The sequence below is a fragment of the Lepidothrix coronata genome, unplaced genomic scaffold (genome assembly GCF_001604755.1).
Source record: "Lepidothrix coronata isolate B3197 unplaced genomic scaffold, Lepidothrix_coronata-1.0 Scaffold115, whole genome shotgun sequence".
Classification (NCBI taxonomy): domain Eukaryota; kingdom Metazoa; phylum Chordata; class Aves; order Passeriformes; family Pipridae; genus Lepidothrix; species Lepidothrix coronata.
This window is the reverse complement of record NW_016690295.1, coordinates 1,287,690-1,300,151: the sequence shown is the minus strand read 5'-3', so window position 1 is coordinate 1,300,151 and position 12,462 is coordinate 1,287,690. Positions and strand designations below refer to the sequence as shown.

The 12,462-nt window shown below is 40.1% G+C and overlaps 1 protein-coding gene across 1 annotated transcript in view; it reads right to left on the bottom strand.

The window, feature by feature from the left end:
• Positions 1–207: 207 nt before the first annotated feature.
• LOC108502259 (protein-methionine sulfoxide oxidase MICAL2-like) overlaps positions 208–12,462 on the bottom strand; it is a 150,074-nt gene continuing 137,819 nt past the window's right edge. The window contains exons 35-39 of the mRNA XM_017825000.1: positions 12,251–12,343; positions 10,751–10,844; positions 5,327–5,426; positions 4,117–4,190; positions 208–3,276 (exon numbers count right to left, since the gene is read on the bottom strand). Coding sequence (XP_017680489.1) covers positions 3,092–3,276; positions 4,117–4,190; positions 5,327–5,426; positions 10,751–10,844; positions 12,251–12,343 — 546 coding nt within the window. The 3' untranslated portion in view covers positions 208–3,091. The remainder of the gene's footprint in view (positions 3,277–4,116; positions 4,191–5,326; positions 5,427–10,750; positions 10,845–12,250; positions 12,344–12,462) is intronic.

Genomic DNA, 12,462 nt, shown 5'->3' with positions numbered 1-12,462 from the left:
GTGTTAGAGTTGAATGCCCACTAACTTGTGTCAGACTGTCCTTATTTATAAACTACAAAATGAATCTGTGCACTGCAAGAAAGTGCAAATTACTTACCAGTAGATGAATTAAGAAACTGATACAATTTTTTACCTATAGATCTTCCCTCATCACACATTATTACACTGTAGGTATCAGTGGAGAGAAATTGGAAATGATTTTGAGACTTCAAAGAGTGAGATAGAATTTTATTTTTTCAAATAGAAAATTGCTCACATTCAGTTCGTTTAGACACACTCAATACATTCCAGCACATCACATCATGCCCCAAAATGACAGTGCCAAGAACTTAAAAATGAACAAATCTATCATAAATTAGTGAGCCAATTCACAGAAAAGATTGAGCAGCAAGAAGACTCATAACCAAACCAGTGTTTAAATACATTTCTAATACAAGCCAACCATATCAAATTGACCTGTGAACAGTGCACATAGCTTCCCTTTTTTTTTTACCTCCTTCTCTACTCTCACAATACACAAAGGCCTGCTTTAAATGACTCAATTACGAGTTTATGATTTTCCAAATCACTTGCACAGTTTATTTTTGGTTCTAATCTTGTGAGGTACTTAATATCAGGCAGGGTTACAGTAGCCTGACAGGTTTTTCCACCCAAGAGCAGACACGTAGTTTTGGGTGGAGCATGTACTACAACCACATGGCATCCAGAAAAAGTATTTTTTTAGCAAAGAATATTTTTGAAGCCCCTAAAGTGCTGATGGCCCTCAGCTTCTGTTGTCTCTAATACTCTAAGGAATGCAAAACTTTGGAGCTAAAGGGAAAGCACCCTTTCGTATTTGGTTTTATAACGGGACAGGTATCTCCTGTAAACTGAAATCTCACTTTTAAAAATACCTTGAAAATATTATGACTATTTTTCTTCAGAAAACCATGATAGATGTTCTAGACCATCTTGTTCTACAGGATTACATGAGGCTTCTAGCAACAGTGGTAAAACCCAGAAATTTTCAGCACCTAACTGGAAATATCAGCAGATTTCAACAGAGAAAACCCAAATATTTATTGCTGCTCTGCCTCTCCTACTTTGTATCAATCTTGAATAATAGACTTAGTTTAAAAAAATCAATCACTGCAACTCATCTCAATAAAAATGTCATCTGAAGAACAGGCATGCTTAGCCTATGATTGACAAAGATGGTAATTTTGGAACACATTCAAGGATTCTCCTCTGTCTTTCCACTGTGATGGAAGACAAATGATACTGTTAAAGCCCTGCCTGCTATGTTTTGAGGGTATCCCTTCAAGTTGTGGTAACTGAGAACCTTGTTTAAAATCTTAATTCATATTTTATTGCTAATTATTTACCAAATTGATAGGGCTGTCTACTCTACAATGCACAGCTTTTCCTACACACAGCTGTTAGAAATACACATTTTTCAACCAAAATCAGAGGCAACATCCAAACTGTAAAATGTAACCAGGCACTTATCCTCTTTAAACAGTCTAAAAAATAAATATGAATACATAAATAGTGCAGAACAACAGCATAGTCCTTGCACAAACAGAGGTATATTATTTATCTGTGGCCAATAGTAAAAACTTGCTTTTATATTTAGAATGAGTGTTTCGAATTTCTTTAATACAAAAAAAAAAAAAGAAACAAACCTGAAGATAATTCATAAGTTATTGTGACAGGATCCAGTGTGTCTGTTACCCTACAAGTACTTACCAAGAGGTTTTTTAGTTTAAAGCTTTTGTGACAGGAATGCTTCTATCTTTGGCTGTACAGTAGGCAAATGCTGCACGTTAGCACCATTCATGAAATAATGAGAACATCGAATCTCCTCAGAGCATGAGGTAAAATCATATTCAAAAATAAACAGTCTTTCAGTTTCTGTTTTTTGTTTGTTTTGTTTTGGTGTTTTTTTCCAGTTTGGAAATCTAGTTGGGAATACTACCAATCTTAAATTGCAGAATTACCTCAGATTTAAGAAAGTACCTAAATCAGGAGAATTGCTGCACAACTGTTTTGCCAATATCTACAAGTGCATGTACAAAAAAGATAGGAGATAGTTCCTTTAAGCTAAAAATATGCATATATTCTTAAGTAGGAAGATAAATGCAGTTTAAATACAGCCACAACATTTTCTATCAAATGTTGGCATTACAAATTCAACATTTTTTGCAGTCCTTTTCAGGAATTATTCTCAGGGAGATCTTTAACTGCTATACCAGCCATCGCTCCCTACAGTACAACTTGTGATGTGTTTTATCAAGCAATTGTAAAGTCTACCATATTAAGGCTACCCTATAAATATCAGTTGGGTCTGGACAACTATTTTTAAATGATCTTTTATTGTATTTTAAAAACCTTAATCTCTGACATACAGAAACTTTTTTGAGCATGTAACAGCTTGAAGGGTAGTCACCCCTTTGATAATCCCTTACCATTTTACAAAATGTAGGGATTTAATATCGCTTTAACTCCTTGTTCAAAAACACACAGTGCAATAAAACTTACAAATACCTGAAAAATTAATTTCTGACATTGCATTTACAGTAGTTTTAGTGAGTGCTTACATGTAGTCATTAGTCAAATGACTCTTCCTCCACCAGAAATAAAAACTAATCCTATTTTTATATGAGATGCTTGTTTTCTGACTTTTGCATAGTTGACCATGGCTTGGCTGTGCCAAAATATTAACAAAACCACACACAGATTCAGACAGACAGATGGACAGTAATGCTGTCTCAAAAATACAAAGTGATGTCATCATGTTCCTCAGAAACTCTACTTTCAGCATGAAAATAAAATTCCAAGAGAATAATAGAGCTCTGATTTCCCTTTCACAGACCCTGATGCCCATCAGACAGGCAAATTCAGTCCAAATCTGTATTCCAGTGATCCTTTAAGCTGCCAGTGAAATGACTCACTCCAGTATGAGCAAAAGAACTGCTTAAAAGCTTCTGATAACAGAACGACATGTTTCCCAAATAAGCTGATTTTAAATTTGAATTCCTTCATTTTTCAGAAGACTGCATCTCTATGATTGGGAATGTTGCTGAAATGATGTTTATTTGCATGTGGCTGTTTAAATCCTGCTCAGCTGGTAGCCTCTGGATAAAATAAGGCTTTCAAAGTGCTGGTCTTCTGCTTTTTCTTTCACTCTCTGCTCCTCTAAGGTACACACAAGTTTGTCTCTTTCTTCAACCACTTTCATCATCTCAGTAAAAATTTCATCCTCCTCATTCAGATCCACCTCATCTTTAAGGCTGTCTAAAAGATCATAAAAAATAGATTAAAATCTGTTTGCATTTTAACTGTTAGAGCACAGCTTGAATGACCATTATAGTCAATGACAAATGAAGGCAATAGCAGTTAATACTTTTCAAGTTATAGTTCAGGGAAATTTTGTCCTGCATTTAGGCCATTTGAAGTTGACCATTAAGGCTCCTAATCTCTAGAGTAGACCTTTTAACAAAATTTGGACTGGAAGGGATAGGAAAAGCACTGTTGGTTTATAAAAACAATTAAGATGGAGTTTAAATTTAGTTTATAAGGCAAAAAGCCCAAAATGAAATGTAGTACCTGTAAGAAAATAGTAAGTATTTTTCAGAAAATGTATTGAAAACTGCCTTCACTTATAATCCACATGCCTAAACACAACAGGATATTTTGGAGTATTCAGTGCTCTGGAACCCCTCTTGCCTCTTGATTCCTCCTCCCCATGCTCCTTTTTCAAAGACCAAATGAAAGGACAAGCCCAAACTGTCATCCCAAGTACCTAAAAGCAGTACTTCAGGTGGCTGAAGAAGTTACTTTCCATTGCTGCCCATCATTGCATGTTAGCTGGACATTAATGCCTGGAGAGCACAATTAGCATAATTACACGTGCAGTGCTTCTGATCCAGTTCAGTGCAGAGCTGGGCAGGTCAGCTCAGCTGTCTTCACTAGGAGTCAGATGAGAAGATCTCACAAGTCGCATTTTGCTGGCTGAGCTGCACTGGCAGAGAGCACAGGAGCCTCAGCCATCCTGGTCCTTTCTGGAGCAAAGAGGGATGCACACAGGCACGGTCTGTCACTGTGGACTGGAGAACACCGTCCCCTTTGACTTACCATCAATGGCCATTTTCTCCCTCAGCTTTTGTTCCAACCTGCTTTGGTGGTCCTCCAGTTCTAGCTCTTGGGCGCTAGGTACAGCAAAAAGTATGTTAAAGAATAAGCTTTTTTTCAATACAGACACATACGTTATTTCAACCAAGAGATTTTGTGTTCTGTTTATCCTGTATTTTCTCCTCATGGGAAGTCTAAAAGGTTTGCCTATGCCAGTATCTCCGCAGCAGAAGTACCACTACCACCTTTTGCATCGTGTATCAGATTCAGCTCCCTCATAGAGCGCAACCCTCAAGGCTTTTAACCATCTGTGCTTTGTTGGTGGCACCCACGGTGTAATTCTGGATAGGGCTGAACACTCCCACGCACTAAGGGCCCTGCCAGGCCCTCTGCACAGGAACAGGTCCTGAGGCAAAGGAATTAACACACGTGAATGCATCCAAACAACAACTTTTTGTGTCCTGTGGGGGTGAAAGCTGCCTGCTTTTGCCTTTTTAACTCTGCTTTGCAGGCAGCCTGAGCAGGAAGCCTTGCTACCGAAACACCCAATGGCAACTGAAGGGGCAAGAAAAGGTTTGGCCCCTGGCAGCATCAGCACAGATGGGGAGAAGCTGATAAATAGCAACAAGCAGCCCACACTGGTGTGAAATCCAGGGCTGAGCAAGGATTGCTGCAGCTCTCATTGCCTTCCCACACTGCCCACAAATAGCAGAGAAAATAGCTGAGAGTCACCTCCGCCTGTCTCTTGGGTGTGTTTACAAGAAGGTGAAGCGAGGGAGCTACAGCAAATATTGTTTCCATCAACCACAACAGTGGCATCTGAGTCAGGATTTATCTGCTTGTTTCACTGCTGTAGTGAATTCCTAGATCTTTTTTCCTACGTCCAGTAAAAACTGAGATTAACTTGTCAGACTACTTTTCTTCCACAGGAGAAAGCGCCCCAGCATTAAACCCACGTGATGTAAAGGCATCTATGTGCTGTGTTGGTTCAGAGCATCATATAGGATTGAAATAATTGAACCACTGCAAGAGGGAAGGATGAGGAGGGCTCAACTACAAATCTGTGTTCAGAACAGATTGTAGCTACTCTGGGTATGTTTATTCCAGAACTGTCTCAAACTGCAGCACACATCAAGGTGTTCAGGTGTATAGTGAGTACACTTCTACCCCTCTCCCCTCCCCATCTTTAATACTAATGCTTGTCTTTACTTACATAATCAGGAGCTCAGACTCATAACGCATTAACTTATTCTTCTCCAGGACCAGCTCAAACCACTCATGTAGCATCTGAGTTTCATCCTTTGTGCCTGAATCTGTAAAAAATAGGAGAGTTTAGAGTGCATTACCAGCTTTCTTTCCAATGCTTTTGCCAGTTAAGTTCCCTTTCAATAGTCTTGTGTAAGCCAATGTGAGCTCAAATGGAGATGGTTTTGCTGTATGCAACTTATATCAATAACGACTGGGCACAACAGTTTTGTCTACCTTTGTTTGAATGTTGTGGCTTATTACAGATAAAGAGGCACCAGATTTTAAAACACTTTTAGTTTAAAGATTTTCCTTTCAAATAATCACATAGACTTTCTTTTTAGTGGGCACTTTATTTTTCTCTTAGTTTTGCCTTTGATAAGACAGTTTCTCTGTTGAAACTGGGTTTCAGAGCTGAACTACATGTCTAAGTGGATATTCCATATCCCATTAACACAATCAGACTTCAGGATGCACATGCTGGCAAGTATCAACTTAGTCCCTGCTTCCAGTGGACATCAGGAAATTTCCTTTAATTTGTCAACTGGCCTCTAAATCTGTATCTGCTTTGAATGAGAAATCTATGATTATTGGGTGGTTTTATAACACTTTGGGCCAGGGCATCACTGGTAGACAGTATAGAGACACAAAACATGAGATGGTCTTTCTCCCAAAGAGTTCACAGCTTGACTCTGCATTGCAAAGGAGGATGGAGGATGGATCTCTCTCACCAAGTGAGGGCCTTTACTACTCCTAAAATACCATCTGTACAAAACTCTTTGGCAATGAAAAACCCCTGGGAGTTTTCAAATGGCAAATCAGAGCACATGTATTTCTTTTTCTCATTGCCCTTTTTAATATCCTCATCACTTCACATTTTCCATTCATTTTCTCCACAAAGCAAAACCACCCCATCACCCTTAGATGCAGAATTACAGCAACAGTGATGGCACTGTCAACACACCTCCCACGTCTGCTTTGCACATCCACTCCCTGGTGCCACAAAATAGCGATCACTTGTAGGAAGAAAATACCTTACACTAGTCCAGGCTGAGGCAACAATTTAGGTGACACACTGGCACCTTCAGAGGCATAAAACCAACAGCCAGCCTGTGCTCCTGCCCCAGCATGTGGTATTTACAGACCTCACCACGCATGTTAGAGGCAGGGACAGTCAGACCTGCGACAAACCAAAAGGAGGTGCCACCAGCAGGCAGGGGAACACAGGTCTCTGCTCCTCAGTCCTTACATCACACTGCTAGATAACCAAGCATAAAATCCCCATAATCCAGCTTGTCTGTTTTCTGGTGGTGGGAAATTTATGTGATTTCTCCTTTAAGAGGACTGCACCTTTAATTCAGATGACCGAGAGCACTGAAATTTAAACCCAAAGGTGTCAGGTTCAAGCTCCAGAGACACCAATTACAAGAGCACCATTAAACTAGGTTACCAAGGGGAGAGACACCAGTGCCCTGGACAGGTCAGCAGCGTTTCTGATGCCTTTCTGTCATAGTTTTGACATGTGCTTTGTTCTTGGCCCCAGGAATTACCCTGTCGTCTCTACAGCTTCAGCTGTCCCTCACTTTATGTCAAAGCCAGAGAACAGCAGTTTGAAGCCCAGCTCCTTTGGACAGTAATGATCTGCACCCAGTGCAGCCCTTTAGCAATCTTCCTGAGAATGAGGGAGATTGTTGGGTGTTTGGGATCACCAGCCCATTTGTGTGCTTTCACCAGCCACCATTATCCCAGGAAACACAGGTCACTTCCTGCCAGTGTGGCAGAGGAATTACACGGGCGCCCATGCCAAGGACAAGAGTCGTAGTGGCTTGGGTGCAGTTCTGCAGTTTCCCATCAGGACTTGACCCCAATTGGAAATCACCACGGAACAGGAGGATAAAACAGCAGGAGAGGGCAGAGCAAGCTTACTTCAATTTCTGCCTGATTCCATTAAAACTTGGAAGTAATAGAGGTTTTCCTGTGGGATCTTCCAGGTCAGCAAGTGGTGATAAGTGTCTTCCCAGTGGCTACTGGAGTGGTCCTTGCTGGAACACTCCAGTTTCTCACAAATCCAATGCAAGATGCAGCATTAGCTAAAAGAGCCTTAGGTCTTTGTATGCCACCATAAGAAGTTATCATCAAAATTTGGTCTATCTTACTGTCAGTAAAGACATTGCAATTACAGGTATGCATAAGTCCTGCACAGAGGGAGAGGGTTACTATATCCTTTTTGGTTTTTTATTTAGGCAAAAATATTCCTTCTTTTAACTTTTCCACCTTATACTTTAAAATCTCTGTATCTCTAATAAAAGACTATGTATTGTGGGTTGATTGAGGTAAGTAAAGATAATGCACTTTGGAAAAAAAAAACCACTCATTTTAACAAAATCCTCAGTGCAAGTTGAAATAAAAATAGTCCTATTTTTTTTCCACCTCCTCCATCCCACAGAATGCCCTCTAAGTGTTCCCAATGGCATTCTTCCCCTGAGCTTTTCAAATGTTTGTTACTAACAATGTTAATAGTTTTTTAAGTGTGATGGAGTGCTTGATGCTTTCTAAGGGCAGAACAAGCCCATGAAGTATTCTGTGTAATGCAATGCAACACATCTTAGAGGGAAAACAACTTGTGAGTGTATTTTTCAAGCCACATTGTCTTTTCCTTACAGCATTGCTAAAGCAAACCTTTCCTCCTGGTTTACCCAAGCCTCCTTTAACTGAGATCCATTTGAAAGTCAAACATTTTTCTAATGACATCATAAGTATTTCTATTTCCATCCCTTTTGAGGGAATGACAGGCTGCAGAGGAGTGCTTCCTGAACACTGTTCTCAAAACCTGAACCTTCTGTTCTCCAGATTGACGTCCCTCCACATAGTCATGACACAGTAAAGGGGGCTTGGCCAGTTTGCACCCTTTTAGGAACAGTTAAACCTCATATTCCCTATTCCTACAGGTTTTCCCTAGATTTCTTTTGACTCCATTGAAAATTCCAAGAAACCTTGGATATTTCCCTTATGAAATCAAAAACTAGCTACAACATGTGCAAATATTTGTTCACCTTCTAAAACATGGAGAGATTTCTTAACATTCTCTCAATGTAGATTTTCTTCTTTACCATCATTCTTCACGATTTATTTAGTCAACTGATCCATTATGCTAATTTCAGTGGAAAATATGTTTTGAGCTTTTTATTTCTGTGTTTTCTTGTAGGCAGAAGATCTCCATAAGCCTCCACAAATGTCAGTGGAAAACAAAGAAACGGTACATCAGTGATTTATTATTTGGTATTTCGAACCAGAATAAAGGGAATAACGAGCATGAAAAATTATTTGTAGGACCGATATTATTTCTTTTTTCTTTTTTTTTAATGCATGAATTGTTGTCACCACAATCAGAAGATCATCAAAACCTCATTTTGCTCATCAGTCTTCATGGCAGTTGTTTCGCACCCACGCATGTTCTCTTCTAATTCAGTTGAGGAGCTAATGAATAACTCCCCCTAACAAAGGGGCCATTCATCCCTGGCTTACAGAATTATTAGAGGAGAGTTGCGTAAATGTCACTGAAGACTAGTGTTTGCAGGCCTGCCTCTAAATTTGGTTATTCACAACCTTTGCAGCTCAATATTATTGCTGAACTGTGATCGTTTTCTAATTGCCTTAATAATACCTATTAAATCACTTCAATTGCATAAGCGCAGACCTGCTTAAATACAACTTAACCTAATAAACACTGGTCATTCATTAAACAATAACGCTCATTATTTTTAAGAAGGTTGAACAGAATATTAAACTCACCAATTCCTGCATCATTACACATATGCTATTACAAGTAGCAAAGCACTCACGTTTTGTTTGGTAAACTTATGGCTTCGTGCTTTTGCACCAGGAGAGTTATTCAGAAACAGTAACATCCTACGTCTCAGTATCTGCCCTATTTGTAACTGGCCACCTACACAGAAACAATCACCAGGGAGGAAAAAAAAATAGTACTTTCACCTTAATGAGGGCAATCCAATTACTAAGGATGGTAAGAGAATGAGAAACATCGATCTCTTGGCAGACAGCCTTCTTTACGAAATGCGATTGTCAAAACAGCAAAAACAAGAGGTGGTCTTAGGCCATTTATCCTGGTATTCAGTGTCTATCCCAAGAGCTAGAACCTTCTTGTCCTTCTGTATTTTTGAGGTTTCCAAAAAACAGCCACCTTTATACAACCCAGCAGACTTTCTCACGGGCAGTAGGGGGGGGAGAGTTTATTAAAAGGTTATGCTTTCATTTAAGAAAAAAGATGCTAACCTTTTAAATAACATTTGAAATAGGCTGACACTATCAATTCTAGAAAATTAGTAAATAAATATAAAAGGCTAGGTAAATGCTCTCTTGCTGAACTGATCAGTGTCAGACTAGGGGCAACAGCTGCTATGAAATCAGGCATTAAAAAGGCCAGCATGTAGGAATTGGGCTGGGTTGCCTGGCTAAGACAACAACAAGATTAGGTGCCAAAACATATCTAGGTTTTCTGTGTTGTGCAACTGCCTGTCATGAAAGCACAAGGTTCAGTTTTCTGAAACAGACGTAAATAAAGACACGTTTGCACTCAGGTTGTCAGCTCACCAGAGTCCCTTCAGCACAGAACCACAGCCCCCTCTGAAGTTCCTTACAGGCATGTGTAGTCCCATCCTCATTTTGAGCCTGGCAGGAGCCCCCAGATGTCCCTTCCCTCTCCGGAAGGTCTCCCCAGCTTCACCCCGTGTGTGCTGGGGAGCAGTGGCAAGGCTGGGCCAGTGGCAGGACGCTGCAGCCCTGGGTGCTGGGACTGTCAGCTCATCAGAGGGAAAATCTTGCTTCTGGTTGAGGCCACGATGACGTCCCTGTAATCTTCTGCCCATTGAGGGAAAAGCTGCACTGTTAAGGTCTCTGTGCCTGCATGCTGCTGTTGCTATAGCATGGCCACTGGCTCTAATCATATTAATGGCATTTCACACTCCAGGAGAAGTCATTAAGGACTCTGTTACTAGGCACAGGCTGCTGCTGGCTTGGTAACTGAGATACAGCTCCTGGAAACCTCACTGGTTCCCTATAAAAGATGAAATTAAGCTCAGGATGGGACTCAAAAAAAAAAAAAAAAAAAAGAGGCAAAATATAGCTTCAGGTTCAACAGCAAGGTAAATAATTCCAAATCTGTGATACCCAATGAAAAATTCATAACATTCAATGTAAAGATGTGTGAGCTAACAGAGCGCAAAGAAAAAGGTTAAACAATTATTTTTGTCCTTCCAGTTATTGTTTCTTTTCAGATTTCACACCAAATTATTTCATGATAATCATTAAATCCCTCTGCTTTGAAACAGGTAAAAAAAACCACTGCCAAACAAAAAACAAGTGCTCTGTGTACCTGCTTCTCCTCTTAGTTCTCTCTCCAGTTCGACACCAGAAATCTCCAGAGCTCTTTGTCTTTCCTCCAACTCTTCTAGTTGGCGTTGGACTGCCTGCAAAATTGTAATGATATAAAAGCTACAGACATAACTTCAGAATTCAGAGACAAAAGATGGTCTCAGTGGTTAGAGAAACAGCTTGAAAAGGTCTCAGAGGAGTCCTGGCTCTTGCCAACACATTGAGTGTACCAGGCGCCTAAGCAATTTAATAATTCCGCTAGGTATCTATGGCATTTTTATGTGGGTAAGTATGATAGGTACCAGAAGAACCTCGGTTTTTCTGAGCTTTAGCTCTCCTATTGTAAATCAGAGATCATAGAGATCATCTGGGTCTCACAGGGTGTAAAAAGTCAATACCTTACATATTCAGAGACACATATTCTGTGATGTTACATGAATAAAGCTCATGTAAATATTGAAGGTTTACAGCTAGAAAGCTCTGCTAGCTATTTTGCTGTCCATGGGTTTTTGTTGTTTGTTTTGCTTTCATATTTCACAAGTTTTCGACCTAGAAAGAAAAGGGTCTAACAGCTAAGAAGTGATAATTCAGTGGCACTTCAGGAAGGACTTCCACATTCATTGTCCATCCCTTTTTAAATAAGATTTTTCAGAGGTGTCGTGGGGCTAATAGGCATGAAACACCTTAAAAGGTTGAAATGTCAAAGATGTATGTTCAGCAGTTCCCATTTCAGGCTGTGTTAGGGCATTCCAAGCCAAACCCTCAACAACAGTCTAACAAACACGTGAGATGACTCAAAAAGTTTGAACTTGCTTGTTTCCCCAAACCAGTAAAGTCAGAGAAGGCATGTATGCATCTAATTTTACCTTGAAATAATTTACAATTCTCAGATAAAAACTACAACATAGTTGCTCCCACTTTGTATTAAAACACATCTGAGACCAAACTGTGCAGAAGTGCGTTCACAAATCTTAAACTGTAAATGGAAATAACAACACTTCAGCAGAATCTAGAGCTTTCCCAGTATTTTATGAAGAGAAAATGTACAAAATTAAGTGACTTTCCATCATTAAAAAAGAAATCAGTTCACTTCCATTGCTATGGCAGAGGGAGAACAAAAGCCATTGCCACATTTTTGTATCCTCCTGCTGCACATAGAGGTAGTAGCTGAGTTTCTTACGTTCTATGGGGTTGATGTTATTTCCCTTTCTCTTTTCAGTTCATTCTCCTCTTATAGCCAGTCACTATTCCCTATTGTTCTTCACACACAATTACAAAATTAGGATGATCTCCTGGGGCGCATGTGGATTTGTCACACAGAGAGAGATGCAGGGCCCTGCCACATACACCTTCCTGCTCCTGATGGTTGGGGGAACTTGAGCACAAAAAGCAGTGAGCAGCAGTGAGGAGTGAGGGGAGGTGCAGAGCCCACTTTGGGCACCCCCATCCTCACTAGTCACTCTTGGGAGACAAAGGGGGCATCTGTAAGCTACATTTTCACCTGTGCTTTGTGAAGCCTCTTCAGCTCCTCTTGTTTAATCAACTGCTTTGTCTCCTTCTCCAGCTTCCTTCTCCTCCTGAGAGCTCTTTTTGCCTACAAAAGAGAGAGAGAGAAAAGAAAAGGTAATCAAAGCATAAGTACACTAATTACAGGTTTCCTCAAACCTTCCCCAGAATTACAGAGCTGCTGAGGTTGGGACAAACCTCTGGAGA